Source organism: Festucalex cinctus, chromosome 6 (assembly GCF_051991245.1).
Source record: "Festucalex cinctus isolate MCC-2025b chromosome 6, RoL_Fcin_1.0, whole genome shotgun sequence".
NCBI lineage: Eukaryota > Metazoa > Chordata > Actinopteri > Syngnathiformes > Syngnathidae > Festucalex > Festucalex cinctus.
Genome location: NC_135416.1, coordinates 20,985,421 through 21,008,383, shown reverse-complemented (window position 1 = coordinate 21,008,383; position 22,963 = coordinate 20,985,421). Strand labels below are relative to the sequence as shown.

Below are 22,963 nucleotides of genomic sequence, written 5' to 3'. Positions count from 1 at the left end.
TTCTATACAATATTTAAATAATATATAATCTTGATAGTGTGTTGAACAGCAAATGAACCAAAAACTGCTCTTGTTATCTTGTGTCTAAGACATGGATGGTCTTGGTTGGGTAAATAAAAAAATCCACAGGTAAGATTTACTTTACTCCCTGTTGTAAGCTGGACGATGCTCAGTATGGAGGAAAAGAAGTCAGTTAAATGTTTTATTAAAGTAGATCTATTACTGCTACAGATATGATGCATGATCAGGAGAGTAAGGCAGCACCAATGTATAATGTTCCAGCTTTCTAACAGGGTGACTTATGCGAGATGTCATCAGCTGCACTTGAAGCGTGCCTGGTTTGGATGCACATGAGGGGTCTAGTACTGACGGATGAAAGAACTCAGAGGGGAGCGCGGTCTTTGGACGAGGGAACTGGTCGGTGGGCTGGTCCCGTAAGGCGGGGAATTACTTGTTTGGTGGCTTATAGGGCTCCAGAAGCTGCTTTGAGAACGTATTGACCTTATCTGCACCTCGGACCTCATGGGGCAACAGAGGCAATTTGACTATGTGGAAATCTTCGTAAAGGTCCTCCATCTGTCGGAAACAAACACACACAAAGTTCATATTTTGGAGTCAGGAGCTACAGTTGTTAAATATTTATGTAAGTGTATCTACTGTTTGGACCAGCATTATATCATACCAGAAACACATACCTGGTCAAGATACTTGGACTGAATCTTGTGTCGTGCATCACACATTTTACACGGCCTCTCGGTATCGGGGAAAACAAGCTGGTTGACGATGATGTTGTGAGTATCAATCCGGCACTTGGCCAGTTCTTGAATTAGCCGCTCGGTCTCGTACAGGGATAGGAACTCGGCGATGCATACACAAATAAAGGTGGTCTGCTCCTGTGGGGGGGGGGGGGGGGGGGGGGGGTAAGAAAGAGTGAGCGAACTTACATGGGGTGTCAGAAAATGCTGGAATTTAACTATAGGTTCCCTCGCAAATCACCTGTCAGTATGGCATTTAAATGGATACCTGACTCATTGAGACATTTTCAGCAGCAAAAAGTTCATATTTTGTCTATAATTAATATGGTGACTTCATTATTTTTCATGTAAGCCTACAATTAATACCTTAAAAAGTAATTTTTCTACTCGCTGTCTGTCAAATCAATTGAAACTTTATTTATATAGCACCTTTCATACATTCAAATGCAACTCAAAGTGCTGAACAATTAAAACATCCATAATACAATAAAAAGAAAAAGCCATCCCTCCCCCCATATCCCCATGATCGTAACAGACACACACGCAAACCATAACATGGCGGGGCACAGAACAACCCTGTGAGGAAAGGGGCCTGATTATGACATCACCTGTGCTGAGGAAGTAGGTAACGACCAATCATGACTCAAACCCAGAAAACAGGTGAGCCATGATTGGCCTTTACCTACTTCCTCAGTACAGGTGATGTCATCATCAGTCGACAGACAGCGAGTAGAAAAACTTGACTTAGACTTTTGACGTAGACTTTTAAAGGTACTAATTGTACGTTAAAAATAATGAAGTTATCAAACTCATTCTGGACGAAATATTACCTTTTCACTGCTTTAACTAGCATCTAATTATTTTCAATGTTGTAACCAAAATCTTGTATTCACCACCTGTTAAATTAAAAGGAATTAAATAGCTTTTTTTTTTTTTTTGTCCAACTAAAATCAAATGTTAATTGATCATCACAAGCAGAGGTGAACTGCCCCTACAGCAAACAGAGAGGAGCTAGTTTACAAAATGGCAATTAGTATAGCCAACTTAGCAATTTGGTAGGTAGGAAGAAGTAAGTAATTTGAAGTTTAGTATGTTTGTTTTACTAACAGACCGTGGCTGCATATGCACTTTTCCCTTTTTCAATGATAGCCTACAACAATTTCTTGCTAATTATCTTGCAGACCGCTGTGAAGAAAGGGTGACTTACAGGGTCTTTGAACTGCTCACTAACTGAGCGGATGACAGGCAGGGTCTCTTCCAGCTTGGACGCCAGCTGGTCTGCGTTCATGTCACCCAGGCCCAGCATGTTGCACATCTACAAAAATAAATAAATAAATGGAAGCAGAGAGCTCATTTTGTGGATCTCTTCAAAGAAGTCTCTTTGCGTTTTGGCAACCATACTAACCTGGGAGATGAACGGACTGATCTGGTTCTTGATCTGCATGAGTCGGCCCAAGCCGCGTTCCACTATGGTGGGGAAGTTCAGCAGGCGTAGCGTGTGGCCAGTAGGTGCAGTGTCAAAGACAACCACTGAGAAGTTCATTCCTTTCACTAACCTGAGATATAAGGAAGAAGCAAATTACATTAAAGCATACTGTATGTACATGTTATGTTTCCAACAATCAGTACAGTTCACTGGGAGTAATTTTCAAATATGGCTTTGAATCCTCTTATTTGATAATATCACAGTTAAGTGTTACTCAGTATGGGTTGGATCTTACAACCCTTTACAATAGCAATGCCAAAACTTGTGATGAGAAATGCTTTGACATGAACGTGGCCGTCTCACCTCATGACCTCTGCATAGCTCATGGCTTCATCAATGCCAGGAAATGCACTCATAGCCTCTTGCATCATCTTTTTGCCCATGCTGAGCATATTGTCTTCCTCAAAGAACTCATCAGGCAGCTCTGCTACCCCCAAGCTTGGATCAATTTCCTACAGTCACACAAACACGCACACATTTGTGGAATAAAAAAGTAGCATTGATTTAAACCCCCTCCGGGTATTCAGTTTGCAGAATGATGGCTTGTGTTTTGAGAATGTCAAACTGTCATAAGACTCAAAAGGCAATTTCACACAGACTGTGACTGATTTACCCGAATGTGTATACTCGAATCGTTCACCAAAATGCACACTTACCATAGCAAACAGGTTGTCATAGCCCTTGACCTTTGTAGGCACCTTTGAGAACTTCTGGTCAAAAGCATCAGAGATGTTATGAGCGGGATCAGTCGAGATGATTAGGACGCTCTCTCTGACGGCAGCCAGCTGGACAGCCAAACTGCAACTGGAAAAGTTATTCAAGAAATGGTTATCATTAACTTATGTACCGAGAGAAATTAAATACACGCGCAACATCACAATTGCTCTGGGTTCAGGTACCAACCAATCACGGCTAAGTTTGCAAATGTCACATGACCATGATTGGTCGTTACCTGAGCAACTGTCATGTCATTTTCAGTCAACAGCAAGTGGAAAAATGACCGCCCTCCGTGATTTATAATCATAGGTAGATTTTGCTGCTTAATTCATATTCCACAAACACAGTATTAGAAAGCCGTGTTTAGACAAGACGGGGCTCATCCACCATATTAAAATTAAATAAATGTTTTTGTTTGACCTCTTTATTATTCTTTTTTTTTTTTAATGAATACTCGTTTTGTTGATTAAATTACCTCGGATGACAGTGTTTATCAAAGTTAATGTATTTGTTCAGACATGACTTTTGCAGCCGCTTTTGTGACGTCGTTTGTGGGGTTTCATTAACCGTCCAGTACGAGCTAAAGTCGGCCGTTAAAAATTGGGTTCTAAAATATCAATAGGCAGTGTTGTCTTTCGTACGAAACAAAAACGATTTGATGTAACGCTCCATTAGAAAACAGCTGTAAAAGACGTGAGTCATGTATCCGTTGGGTGTCGCAGGTTAGCTTCATAGCATGCTAGCCGGCATTTTGACAGCTTGTGACCCTTACAGAAAAAGAACCATTTTGAATGTGGTGTGAAGTAGATACATGACAGTTTATACAATGAAAGTAACATGAAATGATCGGATGCCCACAAACCACGTCAACAAATACTGAAAGCTGATTGAAAAGCTGGTATGTCAGTTTGCAACCCACACGGTGACTTTGTATCTTGGGACTAATGAGCAGATAACTTTCAACTTACCTACACGTCGTTTTACCGACACCACCCTTTCCACCAACAAATATCCATTTCAAAGATTTCTGCTCGATAATGTTCTTTAATGTTGATTCTAAAGGCTCTACATCAGGCGCATCTTCATACTCGTCTTCCAACGCTGCCATCTTGCGTGTGTTGCTGTTGTCGCAAAACTCGGATTGGGTGGGTGGGATCAAGCCACTGTGAAACATTCAGGGCTCCTCAGAATTTGAAGTTTCAACGGCTACAACTCTCATCCTACGTAACGAACAACAGGGGGCGAATTGTTGAAAATCGTCACCCTCCTAAAATAATGGCCAGTCATTTTTTTCAGGTTTTCAAGAAAGCACGAAAAACTGAACCAAATATGCATTATATTATATGAATCCATAAGTTCATTTCAGGGGTAGCCGATTTTAGTAGAAGTGGCCAACATCTTGGGGAAATGGCAAAACACGGGAGAGGCTCACTTTTCGCGGTTTTGCTGTTTGGCGGATTTTTTCGTGCAATTTTGGTTGCTTTTTTTTTTTTTTTTTTTTTTTTTTTTTTTTTTTTTTTTTTTTTTACGTGTCCCTACTTTTTTTTTAATTAATTTTTTTAGTAAGGTTACTTTTAAGATTGAGAAAATGTAAACGCCTCTATGAGAAAAATGTATAAAATGTGTTGTGAGGATTTTTTTTTTTTACAAACATAACATTTATAATAAATGTAAAAAATAAAGCTGACCAAACTTTACTTATGGTATAGGTATTTCATATCATATCATATCATATATATATATATTCTGATATTTTTTTTCCCCAAAATATAACTTGGCATTATCTATAGGTTGGCGAAATGTAAATTGAATGTTTCTTGTTTCAGAAAACATTTACTTTGTTCAAATGGATTACTTTAAATACATAATTCTCAACGCATATGAAGGCTTAATGTTTTTAAGTCAATAGTACACAATGCTTTTTGAAAGCTTGGTAGGTCTGAATTTGAATTGTCCTATTAGTAAGCATCTATCCTCTATTTCACAAACCTTCAGCCATTAGATTGTATGGTATTGCAAGTACTGTACATAGCAAAGGAGACAAAGGAACTGTAAAACATCTTTTCATGTAATTCAAATGGGTGGGTGGGGCGGTGGTGGGGGTGCAACATTGCCACAAATAATCACCACATTCAATTTCCAGACATTTATTTCTTTGATGTCAAAGTGAATCATTCTCAAGAGAATAAGAGTGTCATCAGTGAATCATTATTAAGAGGCACATTTGATTTAATCTAAATTTTGAAGTCCATGAACTGTTATAATAACATAATGCAGTGGAATGATGGCACCAGTACTGCATTGTAAGCAAATAATAGTCAGCAATTGCTTAATGTGAAATAACTCCCCTCAGAATAGATTTTGATTAAGCTGTATGGGGGAAAAAGTAGAAAAAAAATAATGCCTAGACATTACATTTCAAAGAGGAATTCCTTAAGCAATATTGTGTACAGCAATCATTTACATTGACATGTACAAGCTGTGACTACAGGATAAGGCACCGGCCTCCATAAACACCTCCTCATTTCTTCACGAATCCCCAGCAACATGCTGATATCAGATATGCCACTCTTGATTTGCTTGGACTCATCATCTCTCACTTTCGAACAATGCCAAGCCAGAATCTTCACATGTGCTGTCTGGGCTCTCACGCACGTCATGCCTTTGGGGAAGGAGCAACTTTGCACGCCGTCTGATTTTTCACAGTCAGTCTGCCGCAGCCAGCGTGGCCAGAACGCCGGTCCCAGATCCACCCACTGGGAACGCAATCCACACGTGGCCGAGTGCACCAGCCAGGCTCGGACCGAGTTGGCAACATCTGGAGGCAGTGAGCCGAGGTCCACATCTGCTGCTTCCGTCGCCAACTCCCGTTTCTGGTTTGTTCGAGCCTTCCTCAGCATTGCGGAAGCACTGAGGTTGAAGTCTTCCGGGGAAGCGGTGAAGTTGACTTCGACAGGTATGGAGTCACCTCTTGCCGCAGTATCACAGTTACCGATGTCTGTGCAGACAGCAGACCCCTCAGATGGCTGATCAATAGACATCCAGAATGGGTCAAAAGAGGATCCGAGAATGCGACGTAGGCGTGCGGGTCGGTAATGCCTGGGTTTGGGCATGTAGGTGAAGTCCTCTGCAGAGGCCAGCAAGGTGTACGGACGAAGTGGCTGCGAATACGAAGGCAGACTGGCTCTTAACTGAAGAAACGGTGAATCCCCATCTGTCTTTTGCTGATCCTGAACACCATTTGGAAGCTGATCCTTGGTGGGTATGCTGGAGGTGGAAGCTGCAGGAACATGGAGGAGTGCACATACAGCACACACGCAGCAGCAAAGATAAACATCCCAGTTGAGCATTGCTTCAGGTCTGAGTGGTCTTCAACAGGAGAAGGAATTGTTTCCTGTTCTCCTCCTATTCTCCTTTTGAGTTGTGCCTGCTCCTCTGCCCTTCCTATTATTGAGTGCCCCAGGGACGTCATGTACCAAGCGCCAGACATCCTTGAGCACCTCAACAATAACATTCACAGAAATTAGGACTTATCACACAAGCAGTTGGTCTATCGTTGAGCGAGTGCACCCATGAGCAAGGAGCTGATGTTTAGACTAGCAAAAATATGGGATATTCCTGAGAAACTTCATTTTGTTTGTAGTGGCATGTATGTTCTTTTAGTCATTTTTCTTTCTACTTTTGTTTTTCCTCTGCTTTGCTTGTGAATGTCATGAACTGCTGTGTTTGTGGATGCTTTTGTTATATTTCCTTGTGTAAAACGTTCCTCACAAGGGTCGCGGGGGGTGCTGGAGCCTATCTCAGCTGGCTATGGACAGCAGGCGGGATAAACCCTTAACTGGTTGCCAGCCAATCGCAGGGCACACAGAGATGAACAACCCTACCTATGGAAAACTCGGAGCGCCCAATTAACCTGCCATGCATGTCTTTGGAATGTGGGAGGAGACTGGAGTACCCCGAGAAGACCCACGCAGGCACGGGGAGAACATGCCAACTCCACCCAAGAAGGCTGGAGCCTGGACTCGAACCCGACTCCTCAGTACTGGGAGGCGGACGTGCTAACCAGTCATCCAGCCCCTTTTTTATACTCGAAAACTAGAATAGAAATAAAAAACATTTTTTTCCCCCAAAAGGAGAAACACAATTCATTTATTTTTCTCAATATAAAACTTGTTCGGGACAAATTAAGGCAAACATGACCTTTTTTTTTTTTTTTTTTATCTGAACACGCTTTTTCAAACTGAGATTTGAATGATTAAATCAACATTATGATTTATTTCATAAATATCATGTACATTTTTTCTCTATGCACGAAAAGTCACAAATATCAGATTCAGCACTGCATTTACAGTGTCTTAGGCAACGGCGGCGTAGTGCAATTTTATTTTTGTTTATACATACGTTCCCCCAAGCTGTGCTGTTTGGTTCACTTTAGCATCATGATTTTATTTTCTTTCCATTTCTACAGTGAAATAATGTGAGGGGGTAACAAAAACACTGGATCTAAAAAACAGGAACCATCCTAATCTTCGGTTTTTGTCTTTTACTTAGTTGGTTTGTTTCTATACCAGTGATACAGGCATATATGAGTGCATACTGCTGCAGGGGGCAAAATAATTTGCCTCATGGGATGAATAAAGTATATTTTGTTCTAGACAGCACCACGATGATCTGAGCTGAAATTTTCCACTTGAAACATGACAAAGCCATGTTATTGTGCTAATATTTCAGCGATAATATGCTTATTTATTAAAAAAAAAAATTACATCTTTGTGATCTTGTTCCATGGCTCCCAAGCCTAGAGGGAGAAAAGCTGGTCATGTGAACTGGCCTGTTGCTTTGTCGACTGTGGCGGCAGTCTGGAGGTGGAAGGCAGTGTGCCACAGGTCGTATGGTTACTCTCGTTAGATTCCTTTGCCCGATCGTCCAAAAACTTATCAAACTCTGAAAACAACAAATCAAAGAGCAACCTTAGAACTGTTTCATCCACATAAATGTTCTAGAGAAGTGAGAATAGAATACTGAAACAATTCATCTATATGGAAAATAAGTGACAAACCTTCACTGGAGACTCCCTCACTGACCGCGGACTGGTCCTGCTGCATTTTTTTGACAAAGGAGAAATAAAAAATTCCAGTGATATAATATTTGACATATTTGTTAGGGTCTTGGTCTGAAGAACTAAATTATCTCACCATATCACAAGACAACCATTTATCCACATCGTTCTGTAGAGTGTTTTCTACATGCCCCATCTGACAGGAAAACCAATACAAAAAGAGTGAAGTCAACAGTTTACTCACTAAAGAGGAAATGTTTTGATTTGAAGCGTAATGTATCTTAAAGCCACCATTTTAACTCATTTGCTCCCAAGAACGTCTAAATACGTTTTTTTTTTATGTTTTAAGTGTCCCAAAGATGTATTTATAAGGTTTTTTTTGTTTGTTTAAAAAAAAAAAAAAACACTATTAACTTCAATAATATGTAAAAAATCTGTTCTATCACATCAATGTACATTTTTTGGAATTTAATCATGAGCCTAGTATATTACATCAGTCGCACAGCACCTTACAGGAGGCAGACATAGCTACTATCTTTCTGCTACGGATACCCAAAGGAGAAGAACTTTGTAATTAAATAGTAATTGGTTTTCTCTGAAGCACCATATACTGCACGTTCTTCAAAATGCATGCACTTTGAACTGCGGTTGTTGCATTCTCTTTGTTTACCACTAGATGGCAGTAGATTCTACACACTGTCTCTTTAAGATAAAATTAGCATGTGATTCTGTTAAATAAATATTACTGGTAATTATTATTATTATTACTAGTGCTTTGTACATACATTTCCAGTGACTTGCAGCCTTGAGTCAAGAGCCCCAGCAAGTCCTTCTACAGCTCCAGGGTCCTCATACTTAACACTGCAAACACATCAAAGATTCTCTTTTTAATCCATAAAAAACAGCCACAAAAAATATCCATATCATATATAACTGGGAACCTCGAAATTGGAGTAACCCAAGATATGTACAATTTGGAAAACAAAACCATTGCCAATGTTTAGATGTTAAACTTTTTATCTCTAAACATTGCTTATATAGTTCATGTTTTATGATGACAGCAGTTAAAACACAGGAATGAATTATTTTGATTTTCATTGTTTTCTATGGGAAGAATTACAACCAGCACAATAGAACAAATTGTGTTTAACCTTAGAAGTTTCACTGCATTCCATCACAGCAAATGCTCATTTTATTGTCGGTACTAGAATTTACAATACTGATACAGTTTTAGGATGACTTTCTGTATACTATCATTGATGCGCATAATGTGTCTGCTTATTAGCACTCACCTCTTTCTCAGCTCTGCTAAGGAGCTTCCTCTGGTTTGCGCAAACATATCAAACTCTTCCTCATCTTCGAAAAGACAAAAGGATTGTTGAAAGCAATTATACAAACCAAACATTTGGCCTATTTAATTATCATTAGAAGTTACAAATGTAGTATAACGATGTTAAAAGTGATAGATTGATGCTTGTTTTACACTTCCTGCATTACATGAAAAAAAATAATAACAAAATTGCCTAAATGATCACTCCCTGCTTTCTGACAGAAATACAACATCTTCCACCTCGGAGTCTCAAGCATATCACGAGTTTGTGTTGTGAAGAGGAGACACAAGAAGAACTTGATGCTCACTGTGGTTGGCCGACTGCTTCTGATTGGTCCACGTGTTAACTTCCGGTTGATTGTTCGTTGTGATGAGAGCGGGCTGGCTCAGTATTGCGGGCTCTGCGTTAAGGTCAACGAGGTTCAGGCGGGTGACAGAACTCTGGTGAGAAGATTTTATCAAGGATTATGTGTTTAAAGCTTAAATAACAAGCAAAACAGTGCAACGAAATAAAAATCTTACCTGTTCTGTATTTGTAATTTGTGCATTGTTCAGCCTGTCAAACCTAAAATGGCAAGTTTAAGAAAGATACACTATGAGCACTTTGAGGACTTGTACTTGTCCTTTAATAATCCACAATAGTTTAGAAACACTCCCGCATACCTCTCATAACGGATGAAAGTATTGTTGAGGTCATCATTAACCACAAGAAGCTCCTCAATGAGTCCTTCGTCCAGCAACTGGGGGATGAGCTCCACCACTCGAGTCTGCATATTCTTACACACTGAGTAGAGTTGCTGCTTTGACAGAAGAGAGCAATTTCACACATTTTATAGAATGCCTTGACAAATCGCTAATAGGGACAAAAGAAGGAAAAGCCAGAAACCAAATAATTACAGCAATTGTTCACCTGCATATCAGGAAACATGTTATAAAATTCACACACCTGCAGCAGTTCTGTATCATCTTGCTTGCTCTGTCCAGGCTTAAGTTCATTCAACATTTCAGCCATTACAGTAAGGTTTCCCTTTACCAGTCCAAGTTCTCGCTGCAGCTTTTCTTTCTAAAGAAGAAAAAGAAGGGAAGGAAATTGATATAAATTGGCACACTTGACAATGCAACATTATATTGTTTACGGTTTTCCTTCATTAATTAATTCACACGCAGCCATTTTTACTGAGGAAACCCACTTCGCCACCGGCTGTTTTACTGGATTATGGATAATGCCCACAGAATATTGTGTTCTATTGCCATAAAAACATGGAACATATTGAAAGAAAGATTAGAGTCTCTTCTTTCATCAGGAAAAAAAGTATATTTCTATCTGTTTCCGTTTTGCAGCAATTAGCATTAGAATATAGATAAGTTTCATCTTAATTCACAAATCTGTTTAAAACAGTGAGGAAAACAGGTTGTTGCAACATGGCTCTGGTTGATTCCTTATGCTCTGCTGCCACCTGTTGGCCGTTTTTGTAATTACTAGGGATGCACGATAATGCTATTTTCAACTGATACCAATAAATCAATAATTTAGAAGTTCTAATAACCGATAAGTAAGCCGATAATTGTTTGAAAAATTAACTTGAATACAAATATACTTTCGAGTCCTACTACAAGTCTAAACATTGTATAAACTTTGCACAATGTTTCAATGTATGTGAAGCACCATGAAGCTGAATTTTATTGATATGAGTCACAACCACAACAGATGGATCAACGTGGCATGTCTATTTTTATTGCTAGATTTCTTTATCATCCGTTTTATCTGTATAAATATAATAATAATTTTCGGCAGATTTCCCTATTATCTGGTTTATCTGTTTGACGTCAAACTGGTCGATAATTGCCGATAATTATCGGCCACCGATATTATCGTGCATCCCTAATAACTACTACTGCTTCGGTTCAGAGGCTGCATCAAAACCTTCTGCATGCTCCAGCATAAAAAAAAAAAACATAAATAGAAAGAGACATAAATATGTCTTTGGGAGCACAGTAATATTTAAAATAGAACGCATTTATACAGTTTTGGGAACAAATAAGTTAGGAGCAGGTGGTACCACTACTTGGCTGTAATAACTATACGGATGACTGATAACAGACAGCATGGTAGCTAGTGAGGGTTGCCTCGTGTTTCTAAGGCTCTGGATTTGACTGTTACTCTTGGATTTGTACTTGCATATATACTGTAATTATAGTTGGGATGAAAACAAATCCACTTATTTACTATACGGCATGTATAACAATTAAATACAGACATCTGTCAACCCAAAATGAAGTCCTGTTTTTCCTCTCAATTAGGTGTGATTTCTAATTTTAGAGGTGATACCTGCACTGCAGAGAGGGCAGCCGGTCCTTCACTGGGCTGAGATGCAGGTGAAGAATTTGGAGTAGGACAACTGGAGGGAGTTTGTGGTTGTGACTGACGGGGAGGAGTATCCGTGGACTGTTGGCTTTCGTTTTCCGGCACAGTCTGAAGCCAAGGAATGCAGACTCAGACAAACAGAATACATACAAGATGCAGCTGCTGGTCATGACATTACACAGAAATGTACAAATATATTGTTCTGTCACTTTCGATGCAAACTGTGCGAGTTATTTTCTCCCTTTTCTCACCCTGCTGGGAGTGTGAATGGGGGATAGTGCATCGAGGTCTGTCATGGGAAACTCCAACCCTCGTCTCCTCAGGTCATCGTAAACATACACCACACCCGCAAGGGAGGGGGAAGTACGGAACGCATCAGCCCATGACTGAGAAAAGTACAGACAACCCTCAGTATAACTTCATGATGAGACATAACTGCGCTCAGAAATAAATAGAAGAAAGGAAAAGTCATGCAAGTGTCCTGCAGATGTTAGTCAGGAGAAATTTGATCAGTTTATGTATGACCTTACAAGAGCATTAAATGTAAAACTCATTTGTCACAAAAAAGGGAAAAAAAGGAACACAAACGTTTAGAAAAAAAAAAATACAAAAGTATTTTACGTACCTGTATGAGACTGAGCACCCGGTCATGGAGAGCAGTGGGCGGGTTGTATTTGGGCAATATAGCTCGCACTAAAACTCCTTCAACAAACTCCTGTGACGCCACTAAAACGTGGAAGCGATGGCCACAATTCTTTACGCATGTCTCAAGAACCTGTGTGACAGTGAGCAAATGAATATTGTCCTGAAGAACATACATTCATAGAAAAACAAATTATTTATTGTACTGCTTTTGTTAGCACACTTTACACTAAAAAACAAGACAAATAAAAATAAAAAACAGAACATTAAAATAACTGAACAGTTGAATACTCACAGTCAGGGCCAACATGATTTCGCTGAAGTTCTTGTTACCCATAATCCTCTTCTTAATGGCTTTGATTGCATCTTTTGGCCTGGAAAAACAAATGTATCTTATTCAAACACTTATTTAACTTGTTTAAACAAATGTAGTTAGTTGAATATGGCACACCAAAGCGCGATTAAACTAGAATGACATGCCAAGGTTAAAGTAACAAAAGAAAAACTGTTTTTCTGTTCTTAGTTGAGCAGGGCATTTCCTGCGTCACAGAAGATGACTTAGAGCGACGGTAGAAGACAGTTTGAAAGAAAATAAATTGAAAGTATTGTCAAAAATTACATTTCTTCAATTAGGTAGAATATATCCATTTAATTTTTATAGCGTTTGTCCTCATTAGGGTCGCCGATATTGTGGACCTAATGCCAGGTGAGGTGAGATGGGGTACACTTCGACCTGGCTGCGTTTCACACATGTGCAGACCTACTGACAATTTAGATTCTTCTCTTAGCCTAATGTATATTTTTGGAGGACAGGACTACCCAGCGAGTGGTTAGCACGTCCGCTTCCCAGTTCTGAGGTCTCCGGTTCGAGTCCAGGCTCGGACCTTCCTGGGTGGAGTTTGCATGTTCTGCCCGTGCCCGCGTGGGTCTTCTCCGGGTACTTCGGTCTCCTCCCACATTCCAAAGACATGCATGGCAGGTTAATTGGGCGCTCCGAATTGTCCCTAGGTGTGCGTGTGAGTGTGGATGGTTGTTCGTCTCTGTGTGCCCTGCGATTGGTTGGCAACCAGTCCAGGGTGTCCCCCGCCTACTGCCCAGAGCCAGCTGAGATTGGCGCAAGCACCCCCCGCGACCCTTGTGAGGAATAAGCGGTCAAGAAAATGGATGGATGGATGGAAGGACTACCCAGAGAAAACCCTGCAAGCACGGGGAGATGACAAGTTTCACGCAGGAAGGAAGGCCTGAGGCAAAATTTGAACCCAGAACACTTGGCAACAAATGTTGCATATTGCTATCTGGGAAGTGTTTGTTACAGGTGAAATCGTATTACATCAGTCAAAAAATGTAGCAGTAGAGTATAGTTTAGGAACTTAAGGAAAGTGGTTTCTTTTTCTACAGAGAGACCAAATACAACTTATTCATATAACTGAACAAAACAAATGACATTATTCCATACCCCTCGTCTGTCTCATTGATAATGTCACATATCTCCATGTTAAGTCCCCAGTCCTCTGACTGTCGAGAGCCGCTGGTCGCTTGCTCTGTTGAAAAAAGAAAAAGAAAAAAAACCAAGGTGAATGTAAAGAACTACTGGCAGGATATAAATACAGATAATTCAACTGCATCTTCCTGAAGTTGTGAAATGGATAGTCAAGTAAAATAATAATTATAACACCCCCACTAGTCTAAACATAAGCATTCTGTTTAATATTTCAATTGGTCAATATGAATTATGCAGAAAAATCCACCCGTTTTTTATCCATCTTAGGTGGCAGCCATTTTGCCACTTGTTGGTGGCTGAAGATGACGTCACAGTTGCTCAGGGCTCAAGAAAGGACCAATCACCGTCACATGACCAAACGCAGAAAACAGGTGAGCCGTGATTGGTCGTTACTCATGAGCAGAGCCCTGAGTAACTGTGATGTCATCTTCAGCAGGTGGCACAATGGCCGCCCTCTGAGATGGATACAAACAGGTGGATTTTCCTACTTCTTTCATATTCCGCATTGCAATATTAATCCGAATGTGTTACTGTTTTTAGACTCAACGGGGCACAAAGAACATATTGTGAAGAAAATGTTTTACTTGACTTCCCTTTGAGGTTTACATTTACATAAAATGTATCAATGAAAACATAATATTTTTTTGTGAGCAATCAGGTGGCATTTTGATCTCAAACTATTTAGTAATCACAGCCAACTTTCTCCAACCCTCACGTGTTCCTCCTAAACCGTTTTAAATCCCCTTCATTCCTTTCACCTCCTATGCTTCTCGATCCCATTTACTCTGTTGCATCTACTCCCCCTTCCACTTCCACTTTCCAGCTCTGTGCACTTCATGTGACTGTCAGCTGCTTGTGTTTGCCTCAGAAGGAGCTGAAGCCACACTAACATTTATGTGTTTAGAAAATGAGTGAATGACGAGAGGTGGGAAGGATTGAGAGCAACATTCTGTCACTAATTGCATGTGCTAACCTTCACTGGATGCTTCACAATCATTTAAAAATCATTCTCTGTTTTTTTGTTTGTTGGAGACAGTCAAAAGTACATATTGCTTGTATTAAGTGAGTGGACAATGCTTGTATATATGCTAATACCAATTTTTCATTGTAAACATCATTTTAATTTGCATCTGGGTTTAACAATTACATGAAAAAAATAGGAAACTTTACAAGCAACAATATCAATGATCTGAACGTTGTACACTATTTGGGCATAAGTATTTTTGGACACAAGTACTTTACACATCACAAGCCTTTCTAAAAGGTGGCGGCATATGTCTGCAGGAATATTTGCCCACTCTCCAATTCTAAGGTCCAATGGTCCACTCTCTGTTCTAGTTCATCCCGCAGGTGATTGATGATGAGAGTGGAGCTCTCAAAGTACAGTACTTATACACAATATAAACCAAGGGTAAAACAAAGTGTATATGGTAATTATGTTGGCTTGACAGGGTGGAACAAGTTTATTTTTGTTTAAAATAATAATAATAATGATAATAAAAAAAAAAAGTGTTTCTCTTTTCTATTCGGGACTAACCCTGCCTCCACGTGTTATCGGAAAGATGGACGTTACCACTTGGGAACTCCTATTTACGACCAAGTTCTGTTCATGTGCTTTTGTTGTTGTGGCAAAAAAATACACAGGAAGCTTCTTGCTCATGAAACTGAATAATTAGAGCAACTGATGAGTTGTAAAGGACAGGACATTGAATTGTGTATGCTACGTAATTGTGTAGATCCTAAAACAACCTGCTAGGGGACGATAATGCCCTTATAAATGTTAATATTTCTTGCACTCCCCGTCATGTTGAAACTTGAATAGTTCTCTCAGCTTGGAAACTCGGGTATCAAAATACATTTCCAGTTGTCTAGTGGAAAATACGACATGGGGGTGCGTTCACGTGCAATTTTCTACTCAACATGTGCTATTTAACATAATTTCAATACAACAGGAAGGCAGCATTAATTTCACTCTGTGAGATGATGAATTTAGTGTTAGTGATTCAATGTGTTTGTTTGTTGAATTATTTTTGTCTTAAAAAAAAAAAAGTCTAGGCTTCAGCTTGATAAGCTGCGGCTTCACCATACGCTTTTTCGGTTGACTTATTTTTTTATCTTTTGACTAAAAATGATTGATTGATTGATTGGTTGATTGACTGATCGATGAATCCCAACATCTATCCATCAAATGCCAAAAAGCAAAACAAAATGAATGTTGCTTACTTCTAAAGGAGCTACTGTACTCAAGGTTGAGGGCAGAGTTGCAACAGCCAGCAGTATTTTAACCACGTAACTACATCACAGCTGAATTGTAAATTCAATATAAATAGCAATTGGAAATCAGCACAAGCATTTTGACTCGATTGTGATGCAATGCCTACCTTGACCTGAGTGATGTGTATAAACCCCCCCCCCCCATCCTAATCATCATCACCAACCCTCGTATGCAGATTACTTTATGTTTCGGGGTAAAAGGCAAAAGACTGGCGAACGAGAAAGCTAAATCAAGTAGAGCAGTGTGTGATGGAGTTCAGCTTTTCTTATTTGGATTAGTAGATTTGACTCCCCCTGTTGGTCACAGCAAATAATGCAGGTGATGACACATCTGTATTGCAATATGAATACAGTATTCATCAGCTTGTCAACTGCTGCAGGCCTTTTTCTTGTTATAGTTTTACACAGTACGGTCTATGAAACAGTATAAGCAAATTGTAACGATCGTCAGAACACCTGAATGACAACATTAGCGCCTTTCTTCTACATTCATTGGTAGCTTGAGTCGCCACTTAAAACTAAGCAGCCAATCAATTGGAAGATTAAATAGACTAACGCCTGCCTCCCTCGCGTGATTAGCTTCCTGTAACTTGATGTTCGTGTCCGAATTTGGATGACACCTTTAGAACAACCGACATTTAACGTGAAACATACGAATACAACAATGTGTGAACTGACTGCTCTATCTTTCTGCCACTCACCGATTCTCTGTCCAACAGGTGTCGAAAAGGGGTTGGATATCAGAAACTCCATCTTCTCCCCGAGAGAAAACATCCTGTTTGGTTGGCAACGTTTGGTTCGACGCCGAAGTGCGTTTGGAAGGCTTCTCTGTTGTGTTCTTCTCTGCAACTTGCCTCGAGTCAGAGGCTTGCTGAATGTCACGTGAACGAATACACGCACGCGCGCGCGCGCCCACACGAAAATACGTACACAGGAAGTGTGCAAACAACTCTAATCGTCTGTAAATGCGGAAGTAAACGATAGAATCAATGCAGTAATACACACACGATACCGATTTAAGAGGAGAAAACCTACCGCCTTTGTCTGTAAGGCAAAACTGTTTTAAACAGTACTAGTCTGTACTTTAAGTTAGTCCAAGTTAGCCTTGAACGGCATGTATTGGTCTGTACCACCATCTAGTGCCAGCTTTGAATATCACAGGCTGGCGCGTTCAGTGTACAGTAGTGTACAGTAGTTTCTCTTTTTGCTATTGCTTTTAAAATGTTTGCAAAACAAAAGGGGGGAAAAAATCACTCACACTGTACTTCATAACATGGTTAAAGCAGAACAAGTAGGGATCCAACTCCAATATGGTGCAGGCGCACATGTAACTTCAACAGTTTAAGAAACAACAACAAAACAAACGTATATAGAAGTGCATTTAAATACAAATACAAAAGTGGTGAAATAAATCTGGCATGGGAATGGCGGGGGGTTAAATGTTGGTTGACAGTTCTACAGCAGCATTAAGGAAGTCAATGCACTCACCATCATTCAAGCTTCTTTACTCTGTCCCAATTGTAACATTGGAAATACAGTATACGACTAAAAAAGCTCAGCTTGTGTTGTCTGACCGTTGAGTGGCAACCATCGTGGATAGTAGGACTACATTTCCCATGTTTTTCAGACAAGAAAGCAGGTAAAGCAAGAAGTAGTTCTAGGTCTGGTCAATGCCTGCTGTCTTCTAGATTAGATGTGGACGCGACTAACATGATTGTGTATTTGGAAGTAAATAGGATGGAATTAAGCAGTTCCCTTTTAATGGGTTTATCATATAAATCACTACTGCAACTGTGTGTACATGGCAAAAAAAAAAAAAAAGGATGGTATGGGACTTGCATAATACAGTATAGGATTAAAACGATGAGGTTGGTGAAACCTGCCGGGATGACGCAGGACACAACGCCCAAAAAATGAGACTGTCCCGCCCAAACGTGATGTCTGGTCACCCTATTGTTAATGTTCCCTGATTCGTATACCTCTGCTGTTCCTTTTTTGTTATGCCTTGTAAGACCTCAATCACTCAATCAAGATTTCAACTTCTGTTGCAAAGTACATTGTGTACTTTGCTGCAACAGCGTTGGTCTCTATACGCGCACACTTAGTATTAAAAGTGTTGCCATTGCAATAGTAGGTATGCAACATTTAGCTTGCATTGTGTAATGTGGAAACTTGAAATACAAGTGACAAAATTTCGTGAGATAAAAATAGTAGCTTGACTTGAGTGGAATTGGAAAATAGCTACAAATACTTTAATGTGGGGCTTCCAAAACAACTACGGTAATATAAAGTTAGGAAACCCTATGGAGTTAAATATGGTGCAAAAGCAACTCATAAAAAAAATTGTACCTGTTAGAAAAAAGTATAAATTTGTATCTCTAAAAGGCATGATTTGTACCTGTAAAAAAAAAAAAAAAATGTGTACCAAAAAATTGTGCGTTAAAAAAACCAAAACATTTGTACGTTAAAAAAAAATGTGCTTAAAAAAAATTATTTGTACATAAAAAAAAATGTACGTGAAGTGTAAATTTGTATCTGTAAAAATCATGATTTGTACCTGTAGAAATTACAACTTGTAAGTCTAAGAAGTCGCCACTAGGAGTCACAAGGTTTTTTTTTCTGCTGCTGTCCAGTCACGTGACTTTTGCTACAAAGGGTTACTAAGTATTTATAATAAAATATCCACACACATGCTCTACCATTTTAACCGAGCAAAGCAAACGCACAGGACTTGCACAGGCACAACTATTTTTAACTTTGTGAATCACTTTGTGGACCAAAGGCACCCTTGGACGGAAACAATTGGGGGCAAGGCAGGATTGTACCATACCCGATTATGTATCCCAGCACGGCCAATTGGTAGATTCGAAACAATATTCCGATCCTCCTGTTCTCGGCGATGACAAGAAAAGAAGAAGGTGCCCCAGCCGGCCATGTCGGTGGTCGCGAGAGGGAGTGAGGGAGCAACACCAGGCAGTGCATGTCCCCTCCTCAACTGGTTGACTCGTCAGGACCTATGGAGTTAAATTAGGGCCAAAAGTTTTGCACTTGAAAAAATACAACTCGAAACTGAAAATTGTTGTGTTGATATTCAGGTATTCAAAATAAAAATAAGCATGTGAAAAGTTTTTTCGGGTCAAAATTAATTTTGATTCACTTCGGTCCTGCCTTTGAATAAATTATTTATTTTCATTTTTTGCTTTCATATATATTTTGACATTTGAGGTCTTATTTTTTTCAGTTGCATGTTTTTTTCTTTTCAGATTCAGATCTTATTTTTTGGGGTTTCAAGTTAATAGTGAGTGTTAACATTTCCCAAAAACCTATCCATCCACCCATCCATCCACCCATCCATCCATCCATCCATCCATCCATCCATCCATCCATCCATCCATGTTCTACCACTTATCGCACCAGCTTTAACAGTGAAGCCCAGACTTCTCTCTCCCCAGCCACTTCATCTAGCTTCTCAGGCGGGATCCCAAGGTGTTCCCAGGCCAGCTGAGAGATATAGTGTCTTCAGTGTGTCCTGAGTCATCCCCGTGGCCTCCTGCCGTTGGGACGTGCCCGGAACACCTCTCCAGGGAGGCGTCCAGTTGGCATCGGAGACAGATGGCTGAGACACCTCAAACATCTCCTCTCGATGCGGAGGAGCAGCGGCTCAACTCTGAGTCCCTCCCTGATAGCCGAGCTCTTGACGGAGAGCCCGGACACCCTGCGGACCAGATCATGTGACCTATTGACACCCCAAAACAATGCTGCATCATAGTGGCATGTCTGATATATAATGCACACCTTTCTATAAATATTAGCATTTTTGCTTAATAGCTTCTAGGTCATGTGACCTATTGGCCCCAAATTATTACTGGCTCATAGTGAAATGTCTGCTCAATGACACACACCTCTTTTTTTTCTCCATTTCAACCTTTCCTTCATTTTAAATTAACTTAATATTATTGCTCAATATCACCCAGAAGTGCATTCCCAGTGAAATGTGAATTGGTACTGTGTTATAGTGAAACATATTTGAAACTGATAATAATAATAATAATAAAAACAAACATCTTTTAAACTGCGTTTGAATTGAATTTTATTTTTGAAAACCGATCCTTTATTTTGAAAAGCGGACGTCGTTCTCCGTGAAAGCGTCTCTTCGAGCACACTAACGTAAATCCTACAAAAGGGCGAACAGAAAAAAATGAAGTGCGGCGGAGTTGACCGCGTAATATCAAAAGGTGGCTAGCTTTACCTCAGTTGTTTACAAACGCAGTGCTTGCTTGTGGCCGATACTTCATGCTAACGTTAGCTCAGCTTTGACAAAGTCCCCCATTTATAATGTGTCACGCCAAAAAATATGTTGTCACAAAAACAGCCCCTTACTGTTTGTTGTGATTTTGCAACACTTATTTAGCACGTCTCACCCGTGCATTATTAGGTTGTCCTGACGCGTTCATAATGCCGACATCGACATCGAACATATTAGACGCTTAAACGTCGCTGTTGTACGGCAAACCTGGCACAACCTATTGCTGCTAGACCGTAATTGGTGCTCAGTACTGTCTAAAACAGACTTTGAAGTGGAATTTTGTCACTGATATCAATTCACATGCTGCCAAACACACGAATATGGTGTATATATGTTAAGAGTTCTTTTAATTCCTACGTTCCCTGAGGGCACTGTCACTGGGGGGTGTTCCCAAAGCGCTTTTGTGCAGCTGTCACTCATGATTCCACGCCCCGTTCAGTTGACACCACGCCCCTATGGCATTAGATTTGTGCCACAATTCCGTGCGTAACAAAATGTGTTTCGTACGTACCAAAAATGTGTTTCGTACGTACAAAATGTGTTTCGTACGTACCAAAAATGTGTTTCGTACGTACAAAATGTGTTTCGTGCGTACAAAGCAGTCCTCGCGCACGCTTGCTTCGTCTCTCCTCAACACGTACGAAACTTTGATTTACGCTTGCGATGCAAGGGTCGAGGCGTGATATTTGTGCCACAATTCTTAACCAATCAGGAGTCGGACAGGAAAGCAAATCCTGATTGGCTGTTTAATATCCAATCAGGCAGAACTTTGACAACGTGTCGTCATGCCGCGTTGCATCATGGGCGCTTCTTCGATTTTTTTTTTTTTTTTTTTTAACAAGCACTCGGTCCTTTCCTGTTTGAATTTTTGTCTGTATTTCTGCTGATTTTTATTTACTTAATAGAAGTTTTGTTATGTTACGGGATGAATCAGCTCCTAACTGCTTTCCTGCTTAGCGGAAGAAGGAGGGAAAACAAGTTTTAGCGCTCATGGTGATGTTGGATGACGGCATAAAATAGAAGAAAAAAAAAGAGAAGAGGCTAACCTGCTACTTACGTTTTCATTATGGTAAGTTACAAAATACTGTACTGTATTTAAGTCAGTAAATCCTATAGTTTTGTCCTCTTTTGATCGTGCTACTATCATTACAATCTTAAACAATGCATGCCATCATGAGTGGCGTTGTATAAGAAGTAGAAAAGAAAATGTTAGACCATCCATTTTTCTTTAGTAATTAGTGCCTGGTACCACTAAAGGTATATCGTGAATAATAGAAAACATTGAATACATAAGAGCACTGTGTTTGGCAGTCCAATGCCATAGTTATTGACGATAAGAATTGAATTCATTTTGGTTACAAGACAACCATACACCATGACTAGCAGCTGTTGAAATAAACATGTTTGCCCAAAATAATTGTTTTACTAATGTGAGAAACATGGTTGATCTTGTCATTTTTCCATAACAACAGATAGACAATTAAAAATCTGAGCGCTAACCTTGGGTTTTGTTTTTATTACCAGGCAACAAAGATGACAAAGGACCCAGAATGCACCTGATGACACCACAACAGAAGTGTCAAAAACACCACGAGAAGCAGAAGATGAAGAAGTGGAGTGGAAAAAATATTGATATCGCGCTATTGGCCCATGCAATATGCATATAACAGACATGCAATAAGGTTCATATGGAATTTTTTGCTTTTATCTGAATTTGACCAGTCAGCCACTTGCTAAAATGTGCATCACCATCCACTAGTTGAACATTATTGAAGTCATTACAATTAAATAACTCTGAATACATTTTACTGCATGAGAAATATAATTTGTTCATTAGATAATAAAATCATCATCAGTCATTTCTTTAGATCCATATTAAATATTGCAATATCTATTGCTATATTCAGCAAAATCGCGTATTGCATGATTTTCCAATTTTGTGCAGCCCTAATTCCTGACGTTTTGAGCCAGCTGATGAGACCAATTTGACTTAGTCATTAAAATGTCTGTAGGAAGAGTCAGAACGTGAAGCTTGAGCTTGACAGCAGAGAAATGAAGAGCTCCTGAAGAATGACAACATTAACATTGGACTATCATAATTTGAAGTTCGAATAGTTGTAATGGCCTGTTTTGCAGCATACCAAATCAAACATTTTTAAAATATTTTTTCTCCTGTAAGTTGTCGACACTTTTACTGAACTTATTTAAATGTGTCTTGCAAACAGTATCATTGACAATTAGAAAAATAAAAAGTGTCACACACACTGTATTCGGAACAACCTGTAAACAATAACCAAAATACTATTGCAGGTACAGTGCCAATGCAGTACATGACACATTTATGGTTTCAAGATTAAAGTGCGGAAGTGCACACACTGCACATTTGCCCATCATTGACCAAGAAGACCTCAGAGTACTGTACTCACGATGATGTATTGAGAATGCAAGACCCAAGAGGTTCCACAGATGAAAATATATTACACATTGTATTTGTAATTGACACTTAATGATGCATTATCGACCAACAA

At 39.7% G+C, this 22,963-nt stretch overlaps 3 protein-coding genes and 1 long non-coding RNA gene across 4 annotated transcripts; 1 reads left to right on the top strand and 3 right to left on the bottom strand.

The window, feature by feature from the left end:
- Window positions 1-189: 189 nt before the first annotated feature.
- get3 (guided entry of tail-anchored proteins factor 3, ATPase) lies at window positions 190-4,147 on the bottom strand. The gene is made up of 7 exons (XM_077525379.1): window positions 3,927-4,147; window positions 2,898-3,045; window positions 2,545-2,693; window positions 2,161-2,311; window positions 1,963-2,070; window positions 696-893; window positions 190-576 (listed from the first exon to the last, which is right to left on the bottom strand). Exons 1-7 carry the CDS (start codon window positions 4,130-4,132, stop codon window positions 448-450), a joined length of 1,089 nt encoding a protein of 362 aa, XP_077381505.1. The 5' UTR covers window positions 4,133-4,147; the 3' UTR covers window positions 190-447.
- A 942-nt stretch (window positions 4,148-5,089) lies between these two features.
- Window positions 5,090-7,511, bottom strand: LOC144020879 (noggin-like). Its single transcript, XM_077524747.1, has one exon. It carries the CDS (start codon window positions 6,306-6,308, stop codon window positions 5,415-5,417), a length of 894 nt encoding a protein of 297 aa, XP_077380873.1. The 5' UTR covers window positions 6,309-7,511; the 3' UTR covers window positions 5,090-5,414.
- A 158-nt stretch (window positions 7,512-7,669) lies between these two features.
- Window positions 7,670-17,155, bottom strand: LOC144020878 (target of Myb1 membrane trafficking protein). The gene is made up of 15 exons (XM_077524746.1): window positions 16,831-17,155; window positions 13,811-13,895; window positions 12,650-12,728; window positions 12,338-12,487; window positions 11,964-12,098; window positions 11,677-11,820; window positions 10,294-10,410; window positions 10,011-10,144; window positions 9,870-9,912; window positions 9,656-9,788; window positions 9,310-9,373; window positions 8,803-8,878; window positions 8,154-8,213; window positions 8,018-8,057; window positions 7,670-7,902 (listed from the first exon to the last, which is right to left on the bottom strand). Exons 1-15 carry the CDS (start codon window positions 16,901-16,903, stop codon window positions 7,757-7,759), a joined length of 1,479 nt encoding a protein of 492 aa, XP_077380872.1. The 5' UTR covers window positions 16,904-17,155; the 3' UTR covers window positions 7,670-7,756.
- A 4,012-nt stretch (window positions 17,156-21,167) lies between these two features.
- On the top strand, window positions 21,168-22,294 carry LOC144021378 (uncharacterized). Its single transcript, XR_013284116.1, has 2 exons — window positions 21,168-21,504; window positions 21,960-22,294. It is a non-coding gene; the product is annotated as an uncharacterized LOC144021378 (long non-coding RNA).
- Window positions 22,295-22,963: the final 669 nt, after the last annotated feature.